We start from the raw sequence: 19,797 nt of genomic DNA, 5'->3' as shown, positions 1-19,797 counted from the left end.
GCATCTTAATGACTATAATCTGAAATTGAAAGTCACCTCAACTTCTCTCCTCTTTGAATTTAAAAATGTGGAAGGCATTTTTTGTGTTGTGCTTTCCTTATAGGTGGTATCAGAGTCTAGCCAGTTGTGTTATCTATGTGGGTAGGGTGGGTTTTTTGTGTTAATTATGATGTGAGAGTTTTGCAAAGTACTGGTAATCGAGATTGCAGATTAAGATGGCAAGCACATCAGGGAGAGTAGACATTGAGAAATTCAATGGTGGCAACTATGAGTTATGGAAACTCAAGATGGAATACTTGTTGGTGGACAGAAACCTTTGGGTTGCAGTGATTGGGTCTAAATCCCCAAGCATGAAACAAGAGGATTGGGATCTTGCAGATAGGAAAGCCAAAGGGTTGATTATACTTTGTCTTGCAGATTTAGTTCTTTTGAATGTTCATGAGGAAAAGACAACAAATTCTTTATGGAAGAAACTTAGTGACATTTATCAGGGAAAGTCTCTGGTAAATAATATATTCCTGAGGAAAAGGTTGTACTCCTTGAAGATGAATGAAGGTACATCTGTAGCAAACCATATGAATTTTTTCAACATGATTCTTGTATAGTTGACTTCTATGGGTGTAACAATCAGTGATGAAGACTGATGTATGTTTTTTTTATGTTCCTTGCCTGGCATATGGGATCACCTAGTGATGGCCATTGGAAGTACAACTACCACTTTCAAAATGGAAGTTTTGGTTGCTTTGTTGTTGTCAAAGGAAGCATGAAGGAGATCTTCTAAGATGGTCAAGGATGCTCTGGTTATGTGGGGTAGATCAATGGAACAAAGGCAAGTGGAAGGACAAGACGTCCAAATCCAAGTCACAAGGGAGATCAAAGTCTCTGAGAAAGAAGTTCAAGGAAAGATGCTATAATTGTGGGCAGACAGGCCATACCCGAAAGGATTGTGAGGAGAAGGAGAAGAAGAACGCTTCTGACACTGAGTCTTCTCAAAGACATGCTAGTTCCTACAGTGTTGCCTTGGCAACAAGACATCTCAATAGAGGTGAGTCTTGATATTGAGTACATTGGTCATTTTCTTGGAGAGCTTCATGATGGTGCAATGTTGCATTTTGGAGCTTAGCATGGATTGATCATGAAGGTGCTCTGGAATACCAAGAAACTTGTGGATTTGTTGAAGATCTATTTTCTACGTCCTGCTCCTTTGGGGTGTTATTGGATGAGATAGTTGTGTTTCTACATGAATGCTTTGTGCTTGGTGAGAGGAGGTGAGATGCTTTCTCTACATGAGGATGTTGATAGTGATTAGTCACTCAGCATTTATGTGGTGGTGCTTGATGGATTCCTAGACTATGGTGCTCGATGTGGACATGATTGGTAAATCGTATTTGTGCTTGATCAGGTTCTTAAGTCATGTTGTCTGCATGAATATTCTATTTGAGATCTCATTTTGCATGTAGCTAATATGATGGTGAGTTTTGCATGTAGTTTATTGTATCTGTGAGTTATGCAGTTGTGTGGGCTGATCACTTATTTAGTTGCAGTGGGATAACTTGGATGTGGAGTGTCTATATCCACGAGATTTGATTCAATGCTTATGCAGACTTGTTAGTTGGCCTTGTTTGTGGTCACTTGCGCATTGGTGTGGTTGCTTTGAGATAAGAGGATGGATGATAAGTGAGTACATGGATAGTCCTATAGCATGGTGTATTTCCTTGGTTTAGAGATCTTGGTTTCAATTGGTGTGACTAGTAGTACACCTCTGTGTGTGGAGTTGGAAGATTATCATATTTGGGAGATGGTGTGTCATGATGCTTGAAGAGCTTAGTACCATGGATCAGTGGGAGCTTTAGCAATGACTGCATATTCACAATTGGATGGTGGATGATCTTCTTAGTGTGCAGATGTTTGGAGGATGCCTTAGATCATGTTGCTGCAAAAGAGTCTTCACATTTGCAGGTACACTTGTAGGAGATGGTGATCTTCATGATATGTTGACATCTTGAGGGCTCAAGGATTCCTTGATTGTGGTGTTGGTTATGCTTGATAGGTGATGTTGGTGTTGTGTCATGGTATACTCTTGATACTAGTTTAGAGTCTGGCACGATACATTGCTCTTGAGACCATGGTATGTTCACTTGGAGCATGTGATCTCCTAAGTGGGGATGGTAAGATCACGATGTCGTGATGGGTTCCTGATTCTGCATATTGGAGTTTTGATAGTGGTCTGGTGAGTTCTCTTTGTAATTGGGTGTGTTGGTCATATGTCTAAGAGTTTCATGGTAATGTAGAGATGCATTTGGAGTTTGGCATGGATTGATCAATTGTTGGTACTCATGGATACATAGAGACTTAGGTGAGGCTATAGTTCTCTTGAGATGAGAGATGTATGATGAGATGGTTACTCTTGATGAGATTTCAGCTAGAAGTCTGAGGAGCCTACATCTTGGTTGGAAGTGAATTCAACAGAAACCTATGAGGAGATTGCTCTTGGATGAGTCATGATAACCTGGAAATCCTGGAGGGGCATTCTCGTTCCCCACTCTTGGTATACTCAGTAGTTTATCACTTGAGAGGTATCGCCCATTGTTTCTTAGGCGCTTTATGTTTTTCTTTCATACTCATGGATCTTGAGCTAAAGTTAGATAGTTTTGTAGGATTCATTGTGAGAAATGGATATCATGTTATCCCCTTAACATAGGGGATGGTAGTGGGCTGATTTCCTGAAATAGGAAATGGAATGGTTTGATCTTCTCTTGGGGTTGTAAAGGAGACCTTACTTGCCATAGCTGACACTTACAAGTGTGTGTAGAAGGAAATGCTACATGTTTTTGGTTTTCATCTTTCTCTCTTTGGTTTTTTAGTGATCTTCCTGGGTGTTCAGATTCACTTGGCACTAGATGTGAGGTTTTGTATGGAGCTGCAGTGATCACTAGTTTGTGGTCATATGTTGTTACTTGGGTGATGACATGGAGGTTCTTGTATCTCTTTCATCTATCAGATGTGGAGAACTTGGAAGAGATATATGAGATTTGTTGAGAGAGGTGTTTCTTGCAGCAATGTTGTATGCAGGATGTGCTTATCTTTGTGGATGGTCCTTGGTACTACATGGTTACTTTTTCTATGTGTTGTGATTGGTCGACTGCGTATATTTTTCATTCTTTTTAGATTCGGCATTACCCATGCAGTGGGAGTTACTAGATGTGTTTGGTCTTCACTGACTGGTCTGCACATGGAGCTCATGGTTGCAGATTATGTGTTGGTTATGCTGGTGGCATGAGTTTACTGATGGTGGATACCTCTATGGTATGTAAGATTGGATGATTAGCACTTGTTGCGGGTGCTATTTTTCAATCCCGTGGGTTTAATAGTTGGATGGGAGCAGACATTTTGGATGTTGCTCTAGCTAATGTTCAATATTGAATGCTTTGAAGATATCAGTATTTTGTTCGTCAAGTGGGAGAATGTTGAGAATGGGTGTTTCAAACTTACTGGTTGAAATCTCGATCAGATGGCATTTGGTTTTTGCAGTGAGCAATTTAGTGTGAAAAACATTCACGTTGTCGACAAGCTCCAAAGCCGACTAAATATCTCTCATGTTTTACACACAACTAGAGATGCATCAAGTTCTATAAGACTATTCAGTATCAGTAGAAAGTGTTATTGGTGGAACTTGAGTTTTAATAGTTGAAGTCACTTTTCTGTCCGATAAGATCTTTCCGATAAGACTCTTCAGTATCGGTAAAAAGTGTTATCAATAAAACTTGAGTTTTCGATAGGCGAAATCACTTTTTCTATCCAATGAGATCTTTTTTATAAGACTATTCAGTGTCGGGCAAAAGTGTTATCAATTGAACTTGAGTTTTCGAAAAAGCTATTTTAATGTCGATGTTCGATTCTATGTCGATAAGTCGATATGAGACTTGTGAGAGCCCCACTAACACAACACTATTGGGGATAAGAGATTGGGTGAAACAAAGCTTGATGGCAATAAACTAATGAGTTACACTTTCATCAGGTGTCGGTAAGTCGATAAGCTTTGGGATGGTCTTGATGGGGACCACGACTAACTCATGTTGACATGCTAAGTTGGAAGCTGGTAATTGGTCCGTGTTGGAGCATTTGCCAATAGCCTTTGAGATTCAGTAGGGACCATGTGTGCCTCGGTTTGACCTGTTAGGTTGGATGCTGATAATTGGTCCGAGCTAAAGTCTGTGGAGTGCGGTTGGAATTCGGTGTAGATTACACTGTGTTTTCAACAACTGAAAAGTTTGATGATTGGAGTCATGAGGAAACTAAAACAACCGTATTTCTTGACAGATTAAAGTGTCTGAAAAAACGGTTGCAGGTTGTTGGAAGCAAATCAGAGAGAGCATATTTCTTGATTGATTGGGTTGTAATTCTATTGAATTGAAGACAATCCATGTGTGTGGTTTGTGGGCCAAATTTTGTCTGTAGGTTGAACACTTCCAGAACAAAGACTATGAATATACACCTGAGAGTATAATTTGTAACTTGTATGTAATTGTCTTATTACTGTAATACAAGTTATTTTCCTTTGGTGGTGGGTTTTTTACCTGTAAGGGTTTTCCCACGTAGAATTTTGTGTTTGCTTTGTGTGTGAATCTTGTTCTGTTCTACTTTGGTTTTATGTTATGTGCATCTTAATGACTGTAATCTATAATTAAAAGTCACCTATGCTTCTTCCCTCTTTGAATTTAGCATTGTGGAAGGCGTTTCCACCCTGTGCTTTCAATACAGATTTGGCAAGATCTAAAATTGCATTCACTTTCCTCTAAGGGTTAGGGTGGAAAATAAATTGTGCTCGATTCTGCTTTATGATATAGTAGTGTGTGTTTGTATTGAATACTGGATGCACAAATTGATCTCAGATGCTAATTTGGGATGCCCATTTTCCCTTCAAAGGAAACCAAATAAACATGTAAAAGGATAAGCATGACACGGTTCACCCTAAACACAAAAAAATAGTAAACTCACTTATGTCACTTAGGCAACTTTATTACAAATGTATGTTTTATACACTATTAATGATTTAATATTATTTTAATACCATCTTTTGTTTCAAGTTATAAGATGGTGATAGGCTTGATTCTTCCTTTTTTACCATTAATTATTATTAGATGTTGAAATGCCTCGTCGTTTTATGCTATCTACAAATGTTGAAAAGTCAATGATGAGTTACCCAAAAACTTAGGTATTTTTTTATGAATGTAGATATCAACAAGATATGTTTCTACAAATTGTGTGGTTTTGTATCTCAATCTACAAAAGATCTTTAATGATAGTCAAAGTTATGATTGTATCTATAATCTTACACATTTCAAATTTCTACTTTACTCCTCAATCCTCAAGTATGAGATGATGAGGGATGAATTAGGCAGTATGTCCCTTCAAGTTGTGAACTAATTCAATCCTTACATGTACCAAATAAAAAATTGCATCTTAAAAGCTTTAAAGATATTCAAAATTCAAGTTACAATGAAGGTGGCAATTAAACTGGATGCAAACTAATTGTGAAAGTGTAGTTACAATGATATCGACCATTTAAGATTAGATTTAATGTCATCTCAAATGAGACATTCAAGAATTTCTTTAATTTAAGGTCAAGAGTGGACAACAGTTCATTAAATGCACTAGTTTGTAATTTAACTTTAAGGTTTTCTTAATCATATACATTATTTCTAACAATATATCAAGCTATATGGTGGTTCGTAGACAACATGCATATGAACATACTCTTTGTAAATTTATAGGGAACGATAAAAGGGAATGTAATGTCAATGTATTTCTATTTGTAAGATAATATTTACTAAAATTATATTATTTATGTATATCTCAAAATATGTTGAGTTTGAATTAAACTATATATTCTTAAGGCTAATGTGAAGTGATGAGGTTCAAAATCTCTGCAACAACTAAAAAATTGTTAGTATATGATATCAATAAGTATTTTTATGACTAAATATTTATTCATTTACATGTTACATTATATATGAACCTAGATTATTTGGTGGGCGCAAATTTGTTTGAAAATGCTCACAAAATGGACATTGTTACTTTACTTTTGAATGGGTATAGGGATTAAATAATCAAATGAATCATTTACATATAATGTGTCATATTAGGGCCTCAAAAATTTTGAAATATTTGTAAGTGATTTCTCACAGATTTGTTTGCCTAAATTTTTGTAGGGGGTTTTCTTTTGTTTGTTGGCCCTTTACCCTTTCTTTAGAAGTCTTAGCAAGCTCCAAAGTTGTTGAATCCTTGAGTTTAGATGCTTGGTTGACATTTCAAAATCTTTGTTAGAAGTTGATAAGGTTTTCACAACCTTGTTGAACTCCAATGAAAGTATTGTTTACTTCTTTGATTTTTTTAAATGTTCTAAGTACAAAAGTAAGTTGTCGTCTTTCTTGAGAGTTTTTTAAACCTTTATCAAGGGTCGACAAGGTTGTCACAACCTTATCAAGGCCCATCATGGGTTTTATAGTTTTTTTCTTAAATAAAGAAGCATTGATAAGGCTTTCTCCATGATTATAAGTAATTTATATTCCTATGCCAACTCCCATCAAGGTTCTCACAACCTTGTTAGGGTTCAAAATGTTTGATGCCCCAAAAGGTTTTACAACTTGCATTAATGAACACAAATGGATCATTGATAGGGGGGGTGAATCAGTGGAACTTTATAACCTGTTTTTAAATTATAAAAGCACTAAAGTCAGAAAGCAGAGATATCAAAGATTGAAACACTAAACACATATATGCATAACACAGTGTGTACGAGGAAAACGCACGATGGAAAAAACACCTTAGTGAGAAAATTTTTTAGAGACTACTACTCTATTCCAGCCTCACAAGTAAAAGTTTGATTACACATTTATGGGCACCAACCCAAAGGAGCACCAACCCCTAGCTTTATGGGCACTAACCCAAAGGAGCACCAACCCCTAATTTTATGGGCAACAACCCAAAGGAGCACCAACACCTAATTTGAGCACCAACTCAGATGACATATAATGTATAAATATTAAATTACAATTATGTACCTTGTTACAAATGAAGTTTTGTAACTCATTATTATTTTGTTGCTTGCTCGCAGTGTTATGCATGCTCTGCCTCTGTGTTATGTTGACTCTCTTAGTTCATTCCTCTACAACCCCCTTCAACTCTTCGACCTGTTAATACCTTGAACAATATATTTTCTTCACTTCATTGCTCTGTTATTCCTCATGCACCCTATTGCACTACATCTCCTTATCCTGGGTTCTTTCTTCACTTTCTTTGCATTGCCAATATTGTTGCATGGAATTAACATTCACTTTTCTACATCTCCTTCAATTTCTTGCTCTGTGACTCGTTTGATGTGCCTCAGCTGCTCACTCCAATCTTACTTCATAATCTCTCCTCTGTTATGCTTACTATCTTCACCACCATTCACTTGACCTTCAACAAGAGTGCATCTAACAATCCTTCTTAGCCTTGTGTTGTTCTACTCTCTGCTTTGATTCTCAGATATCTCTTGTCCTCTCTTCACCTTTGATCCTTCAACATGTAGTCTCTTTCGGTGTTATGCTTGCTCTCCATTATGTTATGGTGACATTCTTAGTTTGCTCCTCTTCACCTTTACTTTTTCTCCCCGAGATTTATTGTGTCTTCCTTCTCCACCTCTTCCTTTACTGCAGCACCTTACGTATGGTTTCTATGTTTTGCTCAAGAATTTTAGTTCACTCTACTAAACTTCTTTTTCCATCTCTCTCCACAACAATACCTCTTCCTCATTTTTACGTGCTTCCACTACCTCTCTGCTCACCAACCTCCCATGCTCATTGAGACACACAATCTTGCTTCTAACTATTTCATGATCATTTATGTGTTCAAGTGTTCCTGAGTTATGTTCTTGCTCACCACTATGTAATGCACACGTTTTGAAATTGCTTCTTTGCACCCCTGTTTCTCCTTTGTTTTGTATTCTCTGCCTTTCCACACCTTCTTCACCTCCTCTCTCTCCTACTCACACACAACACCTTCACACTCATTACCTCCTCACTCTACTTCACTTATCATATCCTCTTTTCTTACTTGGTGGTCATCTACGTACCACAGACAATCTTCCCTCCAAAAAGAAGTTCAAAATCTACTTGAGCCCCTAAAAGATCTATCTTTTCTCCTTTTAGTCTGGAAACAACCCACATTAAATGCCCTCTTTCTTCTAATTCATTGCAACCTTTGCGATCTGATTTTTTTATGTACACAGTCTCATTTACTTCCCCTTTTTACTTATATGTTGGTCAAACTGAAAATCTTCTTTGATAGGCATTTGCCCTTGCAGTTTCATGAACCAGTCAACAAGGACTTTGTCCACATAACCTTCATATTTCATTCAACAATATAGTAGATGGTGACCCATCAACATACATGTGCTCACAAATGGTTCGTGTGTAGGAGGCATTCATGGTGGGCTCATGAGCGCAGTGTTGAGCTGGTGTTTCCAACAGTCCAACTAACACAGAGTGTTATGCAATCCCTATAAACACTCGTGCGACTAACACAATGTATTATGATATACTGCAACAACACTTTTTCTGAGTTAGGCATGTTCGCCCAATGCCTTCATAACTCAATGGCCTTTGTCTTCACAGTGGCTTTTGACTAAACATAAACTCCATACTTTTTCATCATGCTTGTATTATTCTCATTGTTCTTTGCTCAACTTACCTTTGTGAATTTTGTGCTTGTGGACATCTTGATCTTTTCCTTCTAGATCATCATATGGCATTGTTGTAGCACCTAGAATCGTCTAGTCTAAACTTTCATTCCAAGATTCTTCTTCATTGAGCACAACATCTCACCCCTTGAACTTCTTGTTCAAGATATAAACTACACCTGCTCTTTTGTATCTGCCCAATACTCATTTGGTAGCTTCACTCAGCTCTATCAACCTGCTCATTCTCTGTCAAGCTGATCTTCACTCTTGGACATTCATCATTTATGTCCAGTGCATCTTCTCAACTGTTCACATCAATGACAATCTAATGCCAACAATTAGCTTCTAACTAGGTTCTTGTAACCTTGTAAGAACCTGACAAGGTTTTGAAAATTGGTTTTGGGGCAAACACTTGGTTGTAAATGTGAGAAAAGCCCTTTGGAGGACTTGTGGTTTAAATTTAGCTTTTAGTGTTGATATGCCCCTTGAGGAACAAAGAATGTAAGTAGGAGAATGAAATGGATAAAGGCTCCTATATTAAGAGGCATTTTCAAAATGGTTTTTGAGCCAAATGAAACAATGCTATACATTACCCACCACTTGCTTATCATGAATGTAGTTGTCCTAGCTACCATTGTCATTGTGGATGGTTGTCCATCCACCCAAATAAAATGTTCCACCTAGTTGCCAAATGCAATTGCAAGTGCTAATTTCAATGTAGAGCACCCATTTTAAACGAGATTCATCCTTACCATAAATCTTGCACCGGCTATAGTGTCATGAATTAGGGTTTCAACCAAGGGTTATATTTTGATAGTTTTGACTCTTCAAAGGGGATTGCTCACTAATTATTCTCAATGTAGAAGAATTTTCAATGATTTCAAAGGTTTTAACCATTGAAGGTTGGTTATAGGATTGCAATAAAAGTTGTTAAAGTATTTATGAAGGTACCATGGTAGATCATGTTGTAGATGTAATGTCTTTCAAATCTTACGTATTTGTTAATGGTTTCTAAATACAATAGAGTTTCCCATCAACACATTTGATGCTACAATTCTTTTTTGAAAATATGATAGCATTTTAAAACATTTACAAGCATATTGTAATGATCATTCATTATTTGTGTGTGGACTCACACCATTAGATTGTGGATAACTAATTATGTTAATCCTGTAGTGCTTTCACTTAGATGCATCCTTTAGATAATGTATTTTGTCTTTCATTCCATTTCCTCCTATTAACTTGACTCAACGACCTATAAATAAATATCAACTTGGGATTAATCAAACTAAATTACTTTAAATAGAAAATGAACAAATCTATAACCTTTCTATTCTAACCGACTTAGTCCATGCAATTCATGTTTTCACCATTTTTACATAGAATAATATTCATAAATTTCTATGAACCATGTATCTTGCTTTCACCTTGCACTCATTATAAAAGTGTTTAATCAACTATATACAAACATAAGATAGTTAATTGTTCTTAGCCTAGTGACAACTCTTGGGATTGAATCAATAATTGAGTTTAGCTACCAATTCTTTGGCCATTTCATTTTTAATCAACCATTAGGAATACTCTCTATAGTTTAAGTAGAGCTCGAAGCATAGGAGAGATACCCCATTTTTCTAGAGTTGGCCTTGAACCCTCCATGGTTTTGATGATGAACTGATATCACTTCCTAGATAACAATATTGGCTTTGTGAATGAAGTTTTTGTTGTAAGTGAAGTAGTGGCTTTGGGACCTAACATTTCCTATAATTTCAGTATCTTAAATTTGCGAGTTCAAGAAATGTCAAGGAGCTACTAAAGATTTAAAGTCCTCCAAGAATTTATTACATCGATCTCAAAAACTTGCAAAAAAGTTTTGGAAGGAATTAAGAACAAAAGAATACCACAATAATATAATATTTTATATCAATCTTATTAATTTAGGTATTTATAAGTTTGTAACACTATGCTACAATATCCACTTTTACATATAAATAAGTAATATAATTTCAATAGATATTATCTTTCCTATAGCAATACATCGAAAGCACATTTCCTAAAAATAATAGCCATCAATCATTTTTCTTCAATTATTGCTCCTGTATGATTGAATCTGCAAGAAATTTGTAATACATTAACATCTTCACCAAAACCAATTTTTGTTGGTTCATGATAATCAAGCTCATTACCAAGGCCCTACAAAAGAAAAACACAAGTTAAAGTAATTATCAAGACCCTACACAAAAACACTCAAAAACATGATTTTAGAAGTAACATACAATAGATGCTAAATGGTTGACCTTTATATCAAATTCCATGGATTATTCATAACAAGAAAGTTCCTCAATAAATTTCCTTGAATACTAAAAATTCAATATGTTTTCTCAAGAAAATTTAAAAATATAGTGTATTCGTATTGGTGAGGCTCACTTTTCAAAGTTCGAAGTCCAATATTAAATGATGCTTTCTTGTGCACATGAAATCTTTGAAATTTAATTTTGATGGGAATGGTATAAAAATCATAGAAAATATAATATTGAAACAACAATTTATGTCTTGTTTTGAAAAGCACTTGTGGCTATTGCCTTAGAGCTAAAACATTTTGTTTCCTTGTCAAAACGTTCCACAAAAGACATTCCTAATAGAATTGGTATTGTTTCCACGATAATTAAGTGGTACTTTACAAAATTATATTTTAAAATGTGAATGTGTTTGTGACAAGATTAAAGGTGTCAAAGTTTTTCTTAATTAATTGATTGAGATGATGTCAAAGATTATGTTTGTTTTTTTTCATTAAGACATTTGTGAAAAATGAAAAATGATTTTCAATTGTTCGAGGCTTGAAATTATTTATATAGCATATTAATATGAATTGTTCTATTGATTAATATATAATAGAAAGAGTGTAAAATGAATAGAAAACACAAAAGCATAAATCCTTAAAAAAAAAAATCCCCCAAAAACCACAATTTAATCACCTGTAATTTTCAACGATTCTAAACAATTTTTAAGGATTTAATTAGCAAAAAAGAAATCGTCCAAGAAGTGCATTTGTTGTCCACCAACCTATTATGAAACCCTAACCACACAAATCTCTATTTAGTCAAAGTTTTTTCGTTGTTTTTTAGCACAAAATTGAGTTCTAGCTACCTGGATATGGTTAACCATCAAAGATTCACCAAATTTCATCAGGTTGTTGAAGTAAATCATAGGTAGGCAACCTCGAATGGACATATATTTCTAATAGATGTTAAGGACACTAAAATAGAGACATGCTTTTTGGTATACTTCTACATTTGATGTTAAGGACATTAATATAGAATTGATAAGAGATGTGTTGATTTTTTCTCAATATTCCACACTATTGTCATTTTTCTTAGGCTTGTAGTAATACTTTCCATGAATATAGATCAAAAGACAATTTAGTGCGAAACAATAGACGAAATCATAAATACTATGTAATGGATCGATCCAATTTTTTTAACATATTCGAGCCTTAAAAGAGCACTTGCCAAAAGTAAATATTAAAAGCCCAACTAAATTGAAATGAAACACTATTGGCTTGATATCAACCTAAAGAGGTTTTCTTTCTTAGAATTCTTGTCATCTTGATTATTAAAAAGAATTTTAACAATCCAATCACCAATAATAATATCAAGATGGTTGTTTAGATTATCAAGATTAAGGTTGGGAAAAATTTCCCTTTTGACATTTGGAGCTTCAATTTGGCAGTAACCATCAAGTTTTAATGACAAGCAAGTAGGGTTGTAACAATTGTATAAGTAGCAAGCCTAAGTATGTACATAACTATATATAGATATTGTGAAACCTAAGCACAATAGCTCCTATCTAAAAGATAAAAATCAGCTTGTGTTGAAAAAATGAATTGTAACAATATTTTAATTCAAAATGAAGGATTGATTTGGTTTATTTGAATTTTGTGTAAATTTTGTAGGCTTAATGCTTTGTTAAATGGTGAAACTCACTACTTAAATGCTTTCCCTACATATGTTAAGGAATTACATTCCATTTAAGCTCGTCATTTACATGGAGGTTCAAAAGGCTTGCAATAGTGTAATAGCAATACAAGAATGCTTTAGATGTATAAAGTATAGCATGCCATTCATGTTAAATAGGTATTAGGTAAACTAATACATGCCTTGAGAGAAGTCATGCCCTAGTCTTGCAAGCTTAGCTTAATCCCTTGAGAAGCAAGCCTCTTATATTTTCCCTTTGACGACCGAAATTGATTTTAGTAGCAACTGTCCCATTACAATAGAAAGTTTCTCATGCTTCCATTTTTTATGAATTGTATACCCATAATCTCTCAACTTTTCAATGCAAAGTCCATCAATGTTTTGAGAACCATTATCCACTTATATGCAAAATCAAGGAAAAATTGCTTGAATAATAATAAACTAGAATTGTGGCTCAAATAGCTGCTCCCTTCTTTTGTACTAGCAAGTCTTTAATATCTAATGGAATAATATTTAACACCCCCTTCACTAATTTACAAATTTGCTAAAATAGCTATCAATGAGAACATTTCAATATCATTAAATATTAGTCATTGTCTTTTGAAATGTAAGATTTTGTTTCAAGAGCATTTTCTATTACTCTATCCAAAGCTATTTGATTCAAAACATATTAAGTTGAACCTTGTAATTGCTTCCTTTGTCATATAATTTCCCTTTCACACTCTTAATATAGTTCTCTTTCACAGTGTTCTAAAAATTGCAAGTAGTGTTAAATCACAATATGAATCTACTAATTCTCATTGTGTAGTTCACGTTGTTTGCTCAACAAAGTAGAGTTATTTTTTTAATGATTTTTTTGAGCCAAAGGATTTTGAGATCTTGGGCGTGAACTTGGATGGTCATAAGGTTGAATGACTCGGAAGTGGCTCTGAACTAGGAGCTTCATCATTAGGACCTATAGCTCTCTAGAATAGCTCTATTTGTAGTAGCGAGAGTCATTGACTATGCTTGGTTTTTTGGAACTTTTTTGAAACTTTGTTTATATGTTGATTTTGTACAAACTATATTGTAATTGAAATTTTGTCAATTGTAACCATCTAGTTATTATTTATGCATTATTAAGTATGCTTTGTGCAATGCAATCTTAGCAATATGAATATAAGCAACAAAATCCTATTTTCTATAATTCATGGGTTAAGATTTATTTTATTTGCTCTCTATACCTCTATGCTATGGAAATGCCCTTAAGTTTTAATAAGGTAGTTTGTCTTTTTTCTAGGGCTTTCTACATTTTTTTTTTAATTTTGATTTTTTTCAAAAAGTCATATACTTTTGGTTTGCCAATTTTTTACCCAAACAATTTTGGCCATTATGATACAAAATATAATATTGAAAACATCAAATTATGTCTTGTTTTGAAAAGAACATGTGGGAATAGCCTTGGAGCTAAAAAAATATATGCCTACTTGTCAAAACCCTCCACAAGACATTCCTTGGAGAATTAGTATGCTTCCACAATAATTGAGTGGTAATTTACAAAATTATATTAAAAATATGAATGTGTTTGTAATAGGATTAAAGGTATCAAATTTTATTCTTAATTAATTCATTGAGATGATGTTAAAGATTATGCATATTGTGTTGTTCTCTACATTAAGAGACTTCCGAAAAATTAAAAAAGATTGTCAATTGTGGGTGCTCTTTGATTTACTTGAGGCTTGTAAATTATCTATATAGCATACTAATGTGAATCGTTACATTGATTAATATATAATGGATTCAATTAGGTATATATTTAGGTGCATTAGAATCCTACTGCATTTTGGTTCTATCATAGTATTGAAATATTCTCCCTCTTTTAGTGTTGTAAGAGTTCAAGCTGAAATATATTCATACAAGTTAAGTGCACCTCAAATGTTATATAATGGGAATAGTGTCTACTATATTCATACTGTTCAAATCAAGAAATGATTTAAGATATTAGTTACACCATTTCCTGTCCTTTACATGTACCTCGAATATCTTAGATTAGTTAAGATTTTAAGAGAGTAAAGAAACATGATCCAAGATGATATTTGCTCTAAGGATGCAAGTCCCAAAAGTTTATCAAAGTTCTTGCAAGTTGTGGGGATGTTAAGCATACTCAAATTGTGGTAAAGTGTCAAAGATTGCATTGTGCTTGCTTGAGCATGGATCTAATGTAAAGACGCAATTCCTTCCTCTTTATAATCTTTAAGACCTCTACAAAATTGTTTGATCTAGTGGTAGGAGAAGATGCAAAGAGCTTGTTTATAATATTTTATGCTAATAGCTATCAATTTTCCGAACTTGACCTCCTACATCTTGATAAATTTCAAGAGAAATTCATATATGTTCAAAACCTTCCAACTTTCTAAAATTTTCAAAATATCACCTATTAAAAACTTTTCATTAAACGTTAAATACTTTATCCACACAATTTCTTTAAATTTAATTACATTTAAAATAGAATTTTAAAAAATGATATTTTGTGTTATTTTGAATCCAAAAAAAAATCACATACTTAAATTTCTTTTTAAAAAAATAATTATTTTCGATTGTTATTTTATCATGAATTCCAAGAAATGCCTAGAAAAAAAACTATGTGTGTTATATATAGAAACAAATACTACATAATTATTTTTCCATCACTTTATTATTGACCTTTGTAGAAATGGGTGATTAGGTGCGGCTCCACTATACTAAGGATACGAACAAAGATAGTAGTATTGTTATCATGTGTTTTTTATTAAAAAAGCATCGTTAATGTAATGTCCCTACTAGTTAGAGACCATTGTCCTGCAAAACAGACTGTTAGAATGCAACAAATATATATATGTAACTAATCTACTTTGTAATTAAACTTCAATTATTTAATTAAAACTAATCTCAATTCTTATTTAATAAAAAGGATACGAGTGCAGTATTGGGACATATCTTTAGGCGGTTGTGAAGCTCGCCTTCTTGGAACCCATCTTGGTTCCAAGCCATACCAGGAAATCGAAGGATAATTCAATTCTTGTCTTGGATGTAACATCTTACATCCAAGCCTACCAAGGAAGACCATCATATATGATCAATTCCTTGCCTTGGATGACGCATCTCGTCATCCAAGTCTACCAGAGAGGACCGGCCAGATCCGTCTCTTCTTGGATGAGTTTTTGTCACCCAAGCGATACATATATGCATATAGATACTCAATATATACTACCTATCAGGGATTATCATAATCCCTGCATTAGGCTAAGGGAATTTCCTCCCAATAGCCTCCATCATATAGCCACATTATTCATATTACATTCTACAATTCATTATCATTTTTTCATTCCATAATCTACATTTACATATTCCTATATTAACATGTATTCGGTAACATATATTCAGAAAATATTCATTAACATGTTTTCAGGAATATTCATTAACATATATTCAGAACTATTAATTATCATATATTCACAAATATTCATAAACATATATTCAGAACTATTCATTAACATATATTCACAAATATTCCTTAACATATATTTAGAACTATTCACTAACATATATTCACAATTATTCATTAACATATATTTAGAACCATTCATTAACATATATTAAAAATATTCATTACTATATATGTGTGTGTGGCACACACGTCCACGCACATATATATACTCTATGAACCGTAGACACCACTTACTTGTCGCAGTCCGCAACCTGCTATTTGAAGTTCGTAGACCGTAGTTTGTCGTCTGCAGATTGAAGTCCGCAGTTTTAGTTCAGTACTTTCGTCTTCCTCCTTTCTACCTCCCTTTACTCTATGGAGGTCTTTCTTTATACCCCGTGGAGGGGAAGGGTCGCGACCCACCACGAGGTCCCTTCCGCAGGAAGGAGTGTGACGGTGGTCGCAGCCCAGGCTATGACCCCCATCCCACCACTTCCCGCAGGGGGGCCATTGTGGTGTCCTTATATTATGTCATCGTTTTCATAGTTAGCTTTTAGTTTATACAATGTTTTACTTCCATTAACACTAATTTAATAATACTTTTCTTTATTATTTTATATATTAAATATATTAACATTTTCATCATTTATTTATATTAACTTTTATTTAACATAAATTAACAATATTTAATGATTTATTTCTTCTTTTAGCATATTAACATTATTTAATAAATTTACATCAGGTGATATAGTAGGATTTATCATAGTTAACTAGGGCGCTGACCCTTTACAAAGTCAAAGACTAAAAAAAAAAAAAAAAGACCAAGTAGGGGTGCAAACCGCAAAAGAACAAAGTTAGACAGGCCAAACTGACCTGTCAAACCATCAACAACCCAACCCAAATCATGAGGGGGGAGAAAAACCTGAAACTTGACCAGGGGGGGCTTGGGGAAGGGGGTCTGATTTTCCTTTCCGCCTACGACAAACAATCGTCCAGGCAACACTATCATTAGGAACTTTCGAAGAAGAATCAAGCGGGGAAGACCCTGTAGAGTCACTGCTAGACTGTTGTTGCAGCGGAGTAGTAGCAAGAGAACAAACGCTAGGAGTAGAGTGAAGGTGAGGAGCAGGAGCAACAGGTGCAGGAACAAAGGGGGAAGGGTCCGCCACAACAGTAACATCAACCAAGCCTTCATCAGCAGTAAGGGGCACCTCATCATGAGATGAATCAACCGAAACAGAATCTGAAGCATTAATCGTCAAGTGGTCTTCTGTAGCATCCTTCCACCAAGTAGCAGCACCTTTGCGACGAGAGAGAGAATAGTCAGAAGCAAGGTGACCCGTTGAGAAGCACCTTCGACAGCGAAAAGGGAGACCTTCATAATCCAATGGTTGAGTCCAAGGCCTATCCCCAACCATAAGAACCACATCCCTAGGGAGGGCCAGAGATATGTCAACATCAATTAAAAGGCGAGCAAAGGTAGAATGACCCATGGAGAACATGACATCATCAACCTTCAAGAAGCTACCAATGGAGTTACCGATGGCCTCAAAACAAGAGGGTTCCCAAAAATGGAGGGGGAGATTGGGGAGGTGGACCCAAACCAAACGAACAAAGAGGGGTTCCATAAGGGGGTTGAAGGAAGGAGTCCAGGGCTTAATAGAGAAGTGATCCCCCCAAGTCCATAGCTTACCCAAAATCAAATCACGCTCATGAGTAGAGGTAAAGGAGGCAACAAAAAACCCCTTAGCACAAGGGAAAAGCTCAATGCCATAAGAAACAAGGGGCTTCCAAGAATCACTCACCCAGCAATGAAGGTTCGCCAGTAAATCTGTAGACCACAGCACTACGCTGATAGAAGTCAACATTCTCCATAACCTCTCGGCCACATACCACAACAAGAGAGGTCTTGGCACAACGGAGAGGACGAACTCCCTTTAGAAGGCTGGGCAGCAGATTTAGTCACACGGGCAAAGCTACGCTTTCCAGCAAAGGGCCTGGGTGGAGCATCTTCACCTCGAGCATCACCACTAGCAGCAGCAAGGGCCTCCAAATCCAAAACTGGGTCAAAGACACCAATCGTGGGGGACCCAACCTGAAACCCCTGCGCAAAGGGCGTGGGTGAAGACGGAAGAGAGCCTCCATCAGCAACCACAGGAGGAGGGAGACCAAAAAACCGCACACCCTGCAGACCACCAGCGACAGAGGCAGAGGGGCGAGACGAAGCATCCACATCACCCACCAGGGAGGAGGCACGCACAAAGGCAATGCCACCGATTTCCACAGTAGGAACGACGAAGGCCGAGGGAGAAGAGCCATCGTCAGAATTTGAAATGGCCCCATGGGCGGGAAGAGCCGTTGCAGAGTGAAGTGTCATCGTCCTTTGTTTTGGTTACAAGTCTTCCAATGTATTGTTATCATATGTTATGTAGGCATTCAAGCAATATTTCTTCAAGGTACTTTGTTATTATTATATGATTTACATGTCGTTTTGTGTAATGTCTACACCTGTAGTTGTAACAACATTTGTTCAAAAAGCTACAACCTTCGTCCTTTGATGGTTGTCCATATTTTGGTTTGTGGGCAAAAATTTAGTCAAACATTTCACATTCGTTTTCTAAGTTTCCATATTTTGCGTACATGACAATTACAATTTCAACATTTGATAATCTTTTATTTTTCATGCTTTGGTCGAATGCCCATACCTTGTTACAAAATTCATATGCGGCACAAGCAGAGAGTATGTTGGTATCTTTGATCTATGCATTTCATGTGACTTAAACAATTTGCATGCCTAGGCAATGTTTCCACATTTTGCATATGTTTTCACGAGTGTACTTAGAGCCACAAGACATCATACAATTCTTCAAAGCCCATACCTTGTTTCACAATATCTATGTCGCATAGGCAACGAGTATGCTGGTATCTTTGATCTATGCATTCCATGTGACTCAAACAATTTACATGCCTAGGCAAAGCTTCTTTGGCATACATTTTCACAATTGTAGTTGAGACCACATCCAATGTCCCTACCAAGAAGTTTCAACAAAAGCTGGAATTGTTTTTTTTTTATTTTAGCACATAGACATTGAGTCAAGCACTCGGGAGTGTTAGAATTTATGAATTTACTAATTGTGAATAGCTGTAACTAACAATGAATCTCATAGACATTATGTCAAATAGTTGCCATGCATCCATTTCACACTTGAATGACCATTCAGATTTCAAGAATAACATGCAAAGGTTGATTTCATTAATTTCTGGCTAAATTTACACATAGTTCCCAATGCTTGTACAGCTCAATTTGCTGATGCAAGTCAGGAATTCATATATAATAGGGTGAATTATTGTTCTGACCTGTAATGCATTAAACTGCTACTAACAAGATTGTTGAATGGCTTGAATAATGATGACTCAGCTGAAGTCTTATTTAAACATTCAAATCATCTTTCTGGCTCATAGGCATTTTGTCAAACATTTGGCAAAGCAACAAATAACATTATTTATGAGTTTCTACAATGTAGATCAGATGCAAACTTCATGTATGATTATAGAAATTCTCACAAACAATTTGAAGACATGGAATAATCAATAGACATTCTAACAAACATTTGTCATACAAGTAGTTGAAGCAAATATACAATGCTCAAATAAAAAAA

General features: G+C 35.4%; 1 protein-coding gene across 4 annotated transcripts in view; it reads right to left on the bottom strand.

The window, feature by feature from the left end:
* Positions 1-10,625: 10,625 nt before the first annotated feature.
* Positions 10,626-19,797, bottom strand: part of LOC131069481 (ultraviolet-B receptor UVR8) — a 143,891-nt gene continuing 134,719 nt past the window's right edge. For 2 of the 4 annotated variants that reach the window (XM_058004921.2, XM_058004919.2), the window contains one exon: positions 10,626-10,912. In XM_058004921.2, the coding sequence (XP_057860904.2) occupies positions 10,793-10,912 (120 nt within the window). In that variant the 3' untranslated portion in view covers positions 10,626-10,792. The remainder of the gene's footprint in view (positions 10,913-19,797) is intronic. The other 2 variants (XM_058004920.2, XM_058004922.2) reach the window with 1 other exon arrangement.

This window comes from Cryptomeria japonica, chromosome 11 (assembly GCF_030272615.1).
Source record: "Cryptomeria japonica chromosome 11, Sugi_1.0, whole genome shotgun sequence".
NCBI lineage: Eukaryota > Viridiplantae > Streptophyta > Pinopsida > Cupressales > Cupressaceae > Cryptomeria > Cryptomeria japonica.
Note: the sequence above shows the minus strand (reverse complement) of the source record. Positions and strands in the feature narration are given on the sequence as shown.